At 35.2% G+C, this 13762-nt stretch overlaps 1 protein-coding gene across 2 annotated transcripts in view; it reads left to right on the forward strand.

Moving 5' to 3' along the window:
- LOC149794165 (protein KTI12 homolog) overlaps positions 1-13762 on the forward strand; it is a 145258-nt gene that overhangs the window by 122076 nt on the left and 9420 nt on the right. For both annotated transcript variants that reach the window (XM_089968265.1, XM_089968264.1), the window contains exons 4-6: positions 2398-2453; positions 3977-4056; positions 8639-8798. In XM_089968265.1, coding sequence (XP_089824391.1) covers positions 2398-2453; positions 3977-4056; positions 8639-8798 — 296 coding nt within the window. The remainder of the gene's footprint in view (positions 1-2397; positions 2454-3976; positions 4057-8638; positions 8799-13762) is intronic.

Consider the following 13762-nt stretch of genomic DNA (forward strand, 5'->3'; position numbering starts at 1 on the left):
TTAACTAACCCTACTCCAAAACCTTTGATGATATGGGCAAGATTACTGAACCCTTCTCCTAAACCTTTGATATGGCAAGCTTAACTAACCCTACTCCTAAACCTTTGATATGGGCAAGCTTAACTAACCCTTCTCCTAAACCTTTGATATGGGCAAGCTTAACTAACCCTACTCCTAAACCTTTGATATGGGCAAGCTTAACTAACCCTTCTCCGAAACCTTTGATGATATGGACAAGATTACTTAACCCTTCTCCAAAACCTTTGATGATATGGCAAGCTTAACTAACCCTTCTCCAAAACCTTTGATGATATGGGCAAACTTACTTAACCCTTCTCCGAAACCTTTGATGATATGGGCAAGATTACTGAACCCTTCTCCAAAACCTTTGATGATATGGGCAAACTTACTTAACCCTTCTCCAAAACCTTTGATGATATGGGCAAGATTACTGAACCCTTCTCCAAAACCTTTGATGATATGGGCAAGATTACTGAACCCTTCTCCAAAACCTTTGATGATATGGCAAGCTTAACTAACCCTTCTCCAAAACCTTTGATGATATGGACAAGATTACTTAACCCTTCTCCTTAACTAACCCTACTCCTAAACCTTTGATATGGGCAAGCTTAACTAACCCTACTCCAAAACCTTTGATGATATGGGCAAGCTTAACTAACCCTTCTCCAAAACCTTTGATGATATGGGCAAACTTACTTAACCCTTCTCCAAAACCTTTGATGATATGGGCAAGATTACTTAACCCTTCTCCTAAACCTTTGACATGGGCAAGCTTAACTAACTCTATTCCAAAACCTTTGATGATATAGGCAAGCTTAACTGACCCTACTCCAAAACCTTTGATGATATGGGCAAGCTTAATTAACCCTTCTCCAGAACCTTTGATGATATGGACAAGCTTACTTAACCCTTCTCCATAATCTATAATAATATGGGCAAGCTTAACTAACCCTTCCCCAAAAACTTTGATATGGGTAATCTTTTTTCCTACTTCTCCAAAAACTTTACTAAACAGGTTCCATTTGCTAATTATGGGATAAATTCTGTACTAAGGTAAATTACTTACAAAGTAAGTGTATGTAATGTGACAATTTTTTGTAGTTAAATTTACTATTGTGTAAAGTATACAATGTCACATCATCATGTCCAAACTGAAATCATGATGTCCAAGCTTAAATATATGAAAAGCCTTGTAATCTATCCATACCTATTATATAGTTTTATAACGCGACAAATTTTAAAAAGTATTTTGTTTCATTATGAAATTTTGATGGCAAGAATGGAATCTTGATGCTGCTGGATCTAACATTATGAAGTATAAATTTTGTGCATAGCCGATTCATAGTGATCGCTTTTCTGATGGCTTTGTATGATAGTTGTCCATGTTATGTTTTTTTTGCATTTGTTTTCTCTGATGTTGTATGTACAGTTAACAAAGTTCACAAGTGTATTAATCATGGAGATATTACTCACAGTGCCCTACTTGTCATGATTCAGTTATTATGTTAGGGTTTTGCATTAGCTCACTTTTCTGACACCATTCTCTGTATAGGCTGGAAACTTATAGGTTATTGCTCACCATGGGCAGAAATAGGTCACAGTGACTAATTGTTTACACTCTAACTTTTATTCTAGGTATTTGCATTTAGTTTAGTTTCCCTAACACCATAGTATTGATAGTCAAGAAATACTGTTCACCACAGGAAGAAGTAGGTCACAATTGCCTACTTTTGTTCTTCACTGATTAAGATGAAGTTTTGTGTTTATCTCAATTTTTTGAACACTGTTAATGTACAGTCATGAAGCTTGATTTTTTTAAAATTAATCTTGGAGGGTAAATCTCACTACATACAAATGTAGGTTACATTAACTTACTTTTCACACTGCAGCAATTATGTTATGTCATTAGCTCACTTTGTCAAAGACCAAAGGAGCTTATTGCATGACACTGCATCCATCACTTGTTGAATGCATATCATAGCATGATTTATCAAAACAAATGTTGTGGTAGCTCCACTAGCATTATTGTGGCTTCCATAGTATCAATAAGGAAAAACTTACTTTTAACTTCTCGTGACAGGTATGTCAGCTTTTATCACATTTGGTTGGAATGCTTCTTGTTGCTGTGGATAGTTTCAATAGCAACCAGGTGGAAACCTATTTTCACCATTTTCAGAACATCATGATAGCCTATTTTTTGTGCTTCAGTGATTACATTACATTCTTAATTTGGCTCAGTCTTGGTGACCTACTGTTAAAGTCACAGGGAACTCCTTTTCTCACTTTAGTGACTGTGCAGCATTATCAGAGACAGCATTCCACATAATTCTTGCTACAGTACTAAACATACCACTATGATCATTGTTTCTTTTGAAGGTTTCAGATATGAACTGTACTGTGTCACCAAAGCCAGCCACACTCCACATTGCCTGGTGAGTATATTTAATGAACTATTTAATCTTAAATACTCAATGTGATTATTAGTAAAATATTTCCTAAAAGACATTTTTAAATAAAAAGCAAAATGTATAGTGGTCACTCACTATATAGCATCTCGGTGTAACATGGTCCCTGTTATAACATGGATATGGTCATGAATTAAATTATAAGGCAGCTCAGCATAATGTGGTCCCTGTTATAACATGGATATGGTCATAAATTCCATTATAAGGCAGCTCCGCATAATGTGGTCCCTGTTATAACATGGATATGGTCATGAATTCCATTATAAGGCATCCCAGCGTAATGTGGTCCCTGTTGTAACATGGATATGTACATGAATTCCGTTGTAAAATATCTCAGTATAACATGGGTCTTTGTTATAATGCCAGTATATTCATGGATTCCATTACAGGCATGGTCATGGATCTCATTATAAAGCACCTCATTATAACATGATCCTTGATATAGCACAGGCATGGTTATGGACCCATTCAAAAACACCTCAGTGTAACATGGTCCCTTTTATAATGCATGGTCATGGATCTTTTTATAAATCACCTCATTATAACATGATCCTTGATATAACACAAGTATGATTATGGATTGTGCAAAATTATTTTTCACATTTTGTTAAAATACTGCATTACAAATTTTGTTGATGACATTCAGAAAAATAGCATTATCAATTTTAAACAGGAATAACACAGTTCAGAAAACTTCTTCATCTGCATAATTGTTATTAGAATCTAGGTCTGTGTTGTTGATTCTATCATTTTAAAGCAAAAAAATCACTGTGATAGCAGATCTGAGTCAGTGCTGTTATTCTATGATTTTCAAGCAAACTGCACATTTTGACAGCAGATCTGGGTCTAAGCTGTTCTATGTAAGACTTTGAGTAAACACCACATTGTTAGCACATATCTGGGTCTGTGGTCTTCATTGTATGATTTCAAGCATACATTGCATTATAACAGCAAATATGTCTGCTGCTCATTCCATCTGTGATTTTCAAGTAAACAGCACAATGTTATAACAGGTCTTTGTCTATGCTGTACACTGTGACAACACATTTGGTTCTTTTCCTGTTTGTTCTGCAAGTCTTGGAGCAAATGGTGCATTGTGTCAGCAGATCTGAGTCAGTGCTGTTTGTTCTGTGTTTTATTTTCCAGTACACAGCACATTGTGACAGTAGATCTGGCTCTATGCTGTTCATTCTATGACTTTCAAGCACACAGGGTTAATAGACCATTCGTTGGATGAATGTTTGCTAAATTTGGTAATATTGTTGCCCAAGAAGTAGCAGAATACAAGGAGGGATTTGTTTTTGCTTTGAAGCGGAGGGGGAGTAGTGGTGAGGTTAAAAGGTAAAATGTAAAAGACTAAAAATAACAAAGACCTAATATTTTTTAATGAAACTTCCTAATGAAACCAGGAATCAAAGATACATTATGTAATGGGAGTTTGGGATATCAGTCCTCGATCAAGACACATACACCATTGTTGTCTTTTACAGATCTTTTGTGATACAAATAAAGAGGTGGCAGCTGACTGGAACTTGACTCGTGATGAAAATGAACAGTATAGTAAAGACGTGTAAGTCCAGTAATTCTTTTTGCTTCATGGATATATGCATGGACAATACTGTATTTTAGTCTACAAGTTGAGTCCATCTGCAAACAACATAGAACCTTATCTGCCATTGCATCAAGTGATGGAGAGATCATGGTCTGTGTTGTCTGTTCTGCTGATTACTGTTAACAGACTGCAGAGACTCTGATATGCTGGCATAGTATGCAACATATCTGGATCTGACCTATAGATGAATAAATACAGTGTATCCATTTAGAAAAGTATCCTTTTGGGTGAATATATACAGTGTATCCATTTAGACAAGTATCCTATTGGGTGAATATATACAGTGTATCCTTTTAGGTGAATATATACAGTGTATCCATTTAGAACATAAAAAGTCCTGTGTATTCAATCAGATTTTAAGTTTGAATTTCATACCCAAGTGAATATAGATATCTTCAGAAAGTGTTTAGCATTCAGTTCTATTGATCAGTCCTTAATTTAAAAGAGTAATTTAACAACAATGAAAACATAGATTTAACAACTATGAAAAGGTAGACTTAGCAACCTATTTTTAACCTCCAATATTACACAGGGTTTTTGCTCTTTGCTCTTTTTTGTGGAAAGAGGTATTAAATTGGACTTTTGATTTGTGCCTTTCTTCCATTCCTCCATCCATTGATCCTTTGTCTGCCAGTAACTTGCATTATCATTCAGCACAACAGTTCAATTATTACGTTTGAACATGGTGACTCTAATAATTCACATAGGATTTGAGCCAAATTTCCACACAGTGACTTCCTTAATTCACATAGGATTTGAGCCAAATTTCCACACAGTGACTTCCTTAATTCACATAGGATTTGAGCCAAATTTCCACACAGTGACTTCCTTAATTCACATAGGATTTGAGCCAAATTTCCACACTGTGACTACCTTAATTCATATGGGATTTGAGCCAAATTTGGAATGAAACTTTTTATTAGCTGAATTGTGCATTGTCATTTAGTGTAGATTTTTTTGGGAGGAAGGGAAAACAATGATTGTAATAAATGTAGTAATCAGAAAAGATTCAAAGAGAACTAATTTTACTCAGAAAATATGCATTTGTTTATAAAATTTGATGTATTCAACAAATTCTGTGATTTTTTACTTTATAAAAACAGTTTGGGGTTCAAGATTATGATTAAATCTTGCTAATTGTTCATAATGCAAAAAGATGAAATTGAGATTTTAACCCTGCTTATTTCTGTTAAATGGATTATAAGTATAAAAAAGGAACACAAGCAGCTAAAATATTACATTTGTATCAGAAAGCCTGCATAAATTTCTGTTGGCAAAATACATTGTGTTCCAAGATAAATGAATAGATAGTTACAATGTACATACCAGATCTTCATTAAATATCCATCCACGTTTGAGATAAAAATGTTAACATGCATTATTCATTTGGTTACTTTCTTTTATCTAAGAACACAGTTACTATTTAATATATATATATGTGTGTGTGTGTGTGTTGGTACAAAATATTCAGTCAATCTTATAATGTTATACTAAATTCTGCAAGAACACAGAACTGTGAATGAAAACTTTTGCAAATTTGATACTAAATACATGATGGAAACAGTGTTTCAGCTTAAACGTTATCTCAAGTCTTAGAAGAAAGATGACCTGTCAGTCACTGGGCTGACACTTTTATACGTGGTCCAGGCTTGTTACTTCTGTGACAGCCAACTCCATCTGCAATATACAAGCAGCTAAGAAAGCTATCTCAATACCACTTGTGGGTGTGGCTGAGCAAAAATGTACTTCATGAAGGGAAAGTTTGAAGAAATCTGTGCATGAAATCCTTTCCTCCAGATTTTATGAATAACAAAATTATGTTGAATTCTTTGAATAGAAAAGTTTTCTAGTTTGATGTCAGTTACCTGAAATAATAATATTATTTGTTCATGAAATATGTTTGAAAGGTGAAAATGCATTCAGAGGTCATCTATGTACAAAGACCAGCTTGGCCTTTTCCCATGGGTGGTTGTGTAAGACAGTTTTGACTGTTAATTTTTTTAATAAATATATGCTTTTTAAGAAGCCTGACAAGAAATGGTTGCCGACAGGAACAAATAGGATACCAGTATGTGTTATAAAGCCTGACTGCTACCTCAAATACAGTTATGGAATTTTGTAAATGGAATGGAATATTGCAAGCAGATATTTTATGAGTGTTATATTACCAGTGAGTACAAATGTAATACAAAAGAATGAGACTTATGGATTTTGGATGCTTCATAAGCTACATTACCTAACAGAATATTGACCACCTTTGGTAGAATTCATGACTTGTTTTAGAATCTTTTGTATTCAAATAAAGTGACACTGTTATTTTTTGGGATAGCATGTAACCATACAGCATCATTTTGTTAGACTGGATAAAACAACTGTCAAAATATCTCTTTGCCCTACTGTAATTTGATACATTTTTATGTTACTCATATTTTGCCTTATGGTAATTTGATTCATTTTTGTCACTCTTATTTTGCCCTGTTATAATTCAATACATGTGTATGTAAATGATATTGTACCCTGTTGTAATTCAATACACCTGTATGTCACTGATATTTTGCCCTATGGTAATCTGATACATTTTTATGTCACTGATATTTTACCCTATAGTGTGGCGTTTTGATGTATTGGGGTGGGGTTCTTCCAATATAATTTAATTAAACTATGATGAAAGTTCCACCCTGGCTCGTTAGGTTAGAAAGTTAAATTAGTGACAAGATAGATTTACAGCTCTGAGCCCCCAGTCAGCAATGCCGAAGGTTAAATTATAGAGAACACGAAGATGAAATTCAATCAATAACAGTTTAATAAATGTGATAATTTAAAACGATAACTTCCATTCACTCGTCTTTCCCTCGACCAAGTGACAGCTTAATTCATCCTGTGATTTACAGTGTGAGTTCGATTTTCCCCCGTCCTTGCATCTACTCATCTATTTCTTCCCGCTGATTCTTCCTTCTTTCCCTTCCTCTAACTCCTCCTTTGTCTCTGTTTCCCTCTCTACTATCTCCTCCTCCAACTTCGCTCCCAGACTTCAACTTCTCCTTTCTTCTCCTTTCCCTCTCTATTATCTCCTCCTACAATTTCGCTCCCAGACTTCAACTTCACCTTCTTCTCCTTTCTTCTCCTTTCCTCCGTCTCTCTATCCGAGACTATGGGACCAAACTATGACTGGTCTGTCCCTCAAAGCTTCCTTATTTGAAGCTCTCTACTTAGAATTTCCTGCTCTAAGATTTTCCCGCCAATAACGAATGGCTATACGGAGTTACGCTAACCTATTCTCTGGGTAATTTCTCTCAGCGAACTAACTTTTGCCGGAAAACGCGGGGATATCATTCTACCCAAATCAAGGTCTCACCCCATCTCGATTCTGATTGGGTGGCGCTGTGCCCCTGTCCAATCGTCTTAGCAGCCAGTTCAACCTGTCTGTCTGTTTGCAGGGAAAGAAGTTAAGACACTCCCACTTCTTTCAGGCAACTTCTTTTGATCTTGGAAAACATTTCGACACCTAGGTGATAATTGGCTGTCTGTGACTTTGCAATTCCGATGTCCGGTTCTTCCCATCTAGCTACAACAATCTTACGTAAGGGATTAGTGCTGGCCTTCGGCAATGTTTAACATCAAACAATGGCCCGTCAAAATTACCTTGATTATACATGTTTCAAACTAGGCTACTCTGGGTCGGGGTAAACATGACATATAGTAATCTGATACATTTTATGTCTATGGTAATTTGATACATTTTTATGTCACTGATATTTTACCCTATAGTAATCTGATACATTTTTATGTCACTGATATTTTACCCTATAGTAATCTGATACTTTTTTATGTCACTGTTATTTTGCCCAATGGTAATCTGATACATTTTTATGTCACTGATATTTTGCCCTGTTGTAATTCGATGGATTTTAATATAGCTTATATTTTGCCCTGTGGTAATTCTATACATTTTTAAATGTAGCTGATATGCATGATTGTACTGACGCTAAAGTAATATGATTTAAAATAAAATTAACTCAACAGAATTTGATTACTTTGTAATCATTTTATGGCTCGTAAATGTTAGATACATCTAGTTTTGTTCAGAACTCACTGATGTGATTGTTTTGAGCAAATTATATATGCAGCCTGTGTAGCAGCTTGGTGGAGCAGTTTATGTACCTTTGCCACCCTATAACAATCAAGGTATAGGTCTAGTTAAATTTAGGGTGACACTGGCAGTTTGAGAAGTGAGAATGTCCCCTAGGTTTGCTCAAGTGCAATAGTACAGCTCACCTGGATTCTGGTGTCAGTTATCTGTATTATCAGTTAGTACCTCTCTTCACTAATATACCTTGAGTCATTTACCATATCACTATCTTCACCTAGCTCCATCCCATACAAAGCTACACCCCTCCACTTCCAGCAAAATAAAGTGGACATATATTCCTGGAATCTGCTTGTTGACAAAGCATTTGACATGCAAGATATAACTTTATTTGGATTTTTTTCTCTTTTTATTATGTGCATTTGTTAAGTAATACAACCCTTTTTTGTATAGATTTGATGCCTTAGTCATGAGGTTTGAGGAGCCCAAATCCAGCAGTCGATGGGACAGCCCACTGTTTGTGATACAGAAAGATGACACACTGCCATTCGAGCAGATCTCAGATGCACTATTTCACAGGAAACCTCCTGCACCTAATCAGTCTACACAAGCTGTAAGTGATATGTCATTTGATGTAATCATACACATTTACATTCATAGGTCACATGTTGTTTTCCCTTTAATAATTGCTAGAAAATAGATTTAAACATTGATTTTACTTTAGTTCTGCTCATTAGATATCATAGCTCTAATAACTCTCAAAAGATTACATCATAACTCTAAGGTCTGTCAAAAGATTACATCATAACTCTAAGGTATGTCAAAAGATTACATCATAACTCTAAGAACTAGAGTTAGATTATTTATAGAGGATATTAAAGATCTGTAATAGTTCTCTTCATGATAGCTTGATGTTCTATAAATAAAGAAGCTCCTAGAAGTACGAGGTTTATATGTTATATAAATAAAGAAGCTCCTAGAAACATATCACATTTAGATGGTCTGTGAATAAAGAAGCTCCTAGAAGTACATGACATTTAGATGTTTTATAAATAAAGAAGCTCCTAGAAACATATCACATTTAGATGTTCTATAAATAAAGAAGATCCTAGAACTACATGACATTTAGATGTTTTATAAATAAAGAAGCTCCTAGAAGTACATGACATTTAGATGTTCTATAAAAAATGAAGCTCCTAGAAACATATGACATTTAGAAGTTCTGTAAATAAAGCTCCTAGATGTACATGACATTTAGAAGTTCTATAAATAAAGAAGCTCCTAGAAACATATGACATTTTTAGATGTTCTGTGAATAAAGAAGCTCCTAGAAGTACATGACATTTAGACGTTTTATAAATAAAGAAGCTCCTGACAATTATTTGCATTTAAATCAGAAAATAGTGATATCAAATTGTTTCCTCACAAAAACAAAAAGAACTTATAAATGTAGAGTTTTTGTTAGAATAGATTTACTTAAGTATGCAGATATTTTAACAACCTGCTATGGAAATGCTGGCTGTTACCAATATCTACAGAACTACTTTGTCTACTGTGTGTTGTGTGATGAGACATTTTAGACAAAGATGTATTAGTGTGAAATAAGGAAATTCCACTTGGGATCAAAATCTGGACGGGAATTTGGTTTTTATGAAATTCTGATACAAAGGGTGAGATTTTCTTATCTCACATTATGATGGATTATTATCTCATTTCTAAGCCAAAACAAGGCAAAGCACAAATTTAAATCAGTTTTGTACAGGTATAGCCATACAAATACATTGTATTGTCCATATAATGTTGTCATGGCATGAAAGTTTAGTTCACAGCAAATACTGTTTTACTGAAGAATTACTTATACAACAGACTGCTCTGGTGGCCTAGTGGTTAGAGTGTCCACCTCAGATGCAGGAGGTCATGGGTTCGATCCCCGGCCAAGTTATACCAGAGACTTACAAAAATGGTACTAACAGCTGCCTCGTTTGGTGCTCAGCATTAAGAGTTAGTGTTAGGACTGGTCGGTCTGGTGTCAGGATAATGTGACTGGGTGGGACATCATGCTACATGTCTGTGGCACGATGCCCCAGTGCTAGACATCACTATACACTGTGACACTGTAGACATTCTAGCGATATGACTGAAACATTGTTAAAGCTTCATTAAAAATCTAAATCACACATACACACTGCTACTGCTACTACTACTACTACTAAAAGAATAATCAAAAGATAACTACTTCAAATTTTGTATTAGATATCAGTGATCTCTGTTACATAACGATGCTTATCCAGAGACATAGAATGCACTTATGTAAAAATTATTCATCTTTTGCACTGGTCTTGGATAGGAAAACCCTGCCACAGGCTTAAAACTGTTATATGCAGGTGAATGTGACCCAGAGAAATTCATGTCCACAAAATATTTATTCCAAAGATGGGATTTCCCTATCAAATACGACAAGATCTGATTATTATCTCTTATAACACCTTTGTAAATATACTTTTGTTGAGCTGACAATAAAGGATAAGCTGCAATGTGCTGCATGTGAAATGGACATTGTTTTTGTCATTGACCATACAATGTCAAATTAAGGTCAGCAGGTACACTCAAATGGGATAGGTGTATCCCTAGTGGCTTTTGCCAATAGGCAAACTGTCTCATATGCTTAGGAATAAGATCTATGTTGGTTATACATCAGTTTCTTACATATGCTGTCTGCATCACACACAGGTAGGAACGGTAGGAACAAGAGAAAAAAGTTTCTTAACCTGTATAACAAATATATTGAAATAAAAGATTGATCTTGCATGGCTTTATCACATGTACCACCTACCTTTGTCAACCATCGAAATGATAAAGATTGGTCTTACATGACTATCCTACATTTGCCACCTACCTATGTCACACATTGGAATGAGATTAAGATTTGATTTTAAATGACTTTTTCACATGTACCACCTGCCTATATCACAGATACATGGGAATGAGATAAAGACTGATCTTACATGATTTTCTCTTGTGAACCAGCTTCTTATTTCACACATACATAGAACCGTTTAGAGCGTCCGCTTCAGATGCAGGAGGTCGTGGGTTCTATTCTTGGCCAAGTCATACCAAAGACTTACAAAAATGGTACTAACAGCTGCCTCGCTTGGTGCTCAGCATTAAAAGGTTAGTGTTAAGACTGGTCAGCTTGGTGTCAGGATAATGTGACTGTGTGGGACATCCATACATGCCAACCATTACGCTTTTGGCGTAATCATTACGCTTTTTTTTCACTAAATTACACCTTACGCGTAAACGTATATGGATTACGCTTTTTCGGTATATCCACCTTCCCCAAAAAATCAGTTATTTGTTTTCTCATTTTTATTAACACCCCATTAATCACACAGACCATATTTTATAAAAGACAACTTCTACGAAACTAGAATATAAGAGTATGCATATTCGTGCACTTTCCTAACAGTATTATGTTCTATTTATAGCAATTATCCTGTTACCCAGAAACATGCTGGTTCTACTTTGAAACTTTCGACCTCATATTTTATTTATAGTAGCTGTATGGCTTAGTGAGGAGAGAACAGACTGGTTTTCTAATTTTTAATCTTTACTCGCAGATTCTTTTTGCTAATTTATATTTAGTACAGAACCGGTCTATAGGTATTTAGCGCTAAAAAGTATCATTTATTTTAGTCGATGTGTGTATGAGAGCAAAAATATCTCCTTTCAAATAATTTCAAAAGATGGATTAGAAAAAGGCCAAAAATAAATGACACATAAAATAACAGAATCCTCCAAAGATGAAGCCACGAGGGCTGCATCATGTGACGTCTATTGCAGGCCGTGTGGAAATAATTTTACTATTTGGTGCTAAAAGTCTTCAGATGTATTCTAGTCAATGTTTATGTTAGAGCACATATATTTTTTCAAAAAATTGCACAGGTAGATCAGAAAAAGACCAAAAAAAGCGAATCTTTCAAAGATGAATACATGAATGGCATACTACAGCGTTTCATTCTCGGGCACATGGGCTCATATCGTTGCTTAAAATTGACCTGTTATACATGTACTATATCTAGTACATGTATGACAGGTCTGTTTTAAGCAACGATACAAGTCCCTGTGTTCTAGGGCAGCATCATGCTCATTGCATTCTGTGTGGAAACGATTGTAATATTGGGCATGGTGGTAAATTTTATGTGAAGAAACATGTGAAAACAAAGAAACACATCGAATTAGCTCGTCTTACGAACTCCAATACTAAGGTAACTTCTTATTTACAGCAGAACTAAATTGCGGACATGAATGTTAAAAATGCAGAAGTGTTATTTACCGAGTTCTTAATAGAAAGATAATGAAGATCTTGCTATTGGTGCAGAAGCAAGAGAATTCATAGGACACAATTCTACTCTAGCTGTGAAGGTGTTTTATGATAATGTAAGAGAGTATTATGATACAGCCTGTGAGTACATGCTCCAGACATTCCTCTATGGAGATGTAGTGCTTTTAAATGCTTTAGTTGCGGATGTAAATGAGAGACAGTCAAAAAGCTTCAAAAGTGTTAGATTGTTTGTCAAGAGATATCCCTTTCTATTACCATCCTTGTTTACCTTGGATCATCTGGAAGGAGAATTCCTGGAGTCTAAAGTTGGGATTCTACCTGACAATATACTTAATGCAGATAGAGTTGATGTGCAGTGGCACCTTATTTCCCAGCTAAAAGACACAATCACTGGAAGATATAAATTTCCTCTTTTTTGTCAGGTTATGAAAGGAATATTGGTTCTTTACCATTCTAATGCTGACTGTGAGAGATTGTTCAGTACTGTTAACAAAAATAAAAGTGAATTCAGATCCAGGCTCAGTAACCCAGCACTTAGTCCTCTACTGGTGTGCAAAACTTTCATGGTCTCAGCTGGTGCAAAGTGTTTTAAAATGCAACATGAAAATATGTTCGAAAGCTAAAAGTGCTACTTATGAAAACTTGAAGCAATAAAGGATGATAAAAGATGAGAGGGGCAAATAAATCATTGTTTATTGAATTTTTAGCATGTTATATGTGGATTCCTTTTTCTGCTTGGATTCCTCTTTTTGTCAACTTGGATTACACTTTTTCCTCGTCAGGGGTTGGCATTTATGGACATCATGCTACATGTCTGTGGCATGATGCCCCAGTGCTAGACATAACTATAAAATGCCATGCTGCAGACATTGTTGCGATATGACTGATTTTTTTTAAAAAGCTACATTAAAAATCCAAATCACACACACACATAGGAATGAGGAAGAAGTTTGTCTCTCCTAGTGAGACATGTATGGCATGAAGGAAAATTATCATCAGTTTGTTTGGGGTTCCTGATAATGTTTATGGACAGGTTCCTTATATGTATGTTGCCTTTATGCTAATGTCGCTATGTTGAGAATGTATTGTAACATCAGCAAACTGGAGTGTCAGTAGGTTGCAACTAACTATAAATGTCCAGCTAATAATTATTAGACACAACAGCAACATTAGGGCTGCATTCAGTTTGACTATTGTCATATTGCACTATACTAGTAATCTTACTGTACTAT

The sequence above is a fragment of the Sinohyriopsis cumingii genome, chromosome 8, assembly GCF_028554795.1.
Source record: "Sinohyriopsis cumingii isolate HCF-2022 chromosome 8, ASM2855479v2, whole genome shotgun sequence".
Lineage (NCBI taxonomy): Eukaryota > Metazoa > Mollusca > Bivalvia > Unionida > Unionidae > Sinohyriopsis > Sinohyriopsis cumingii.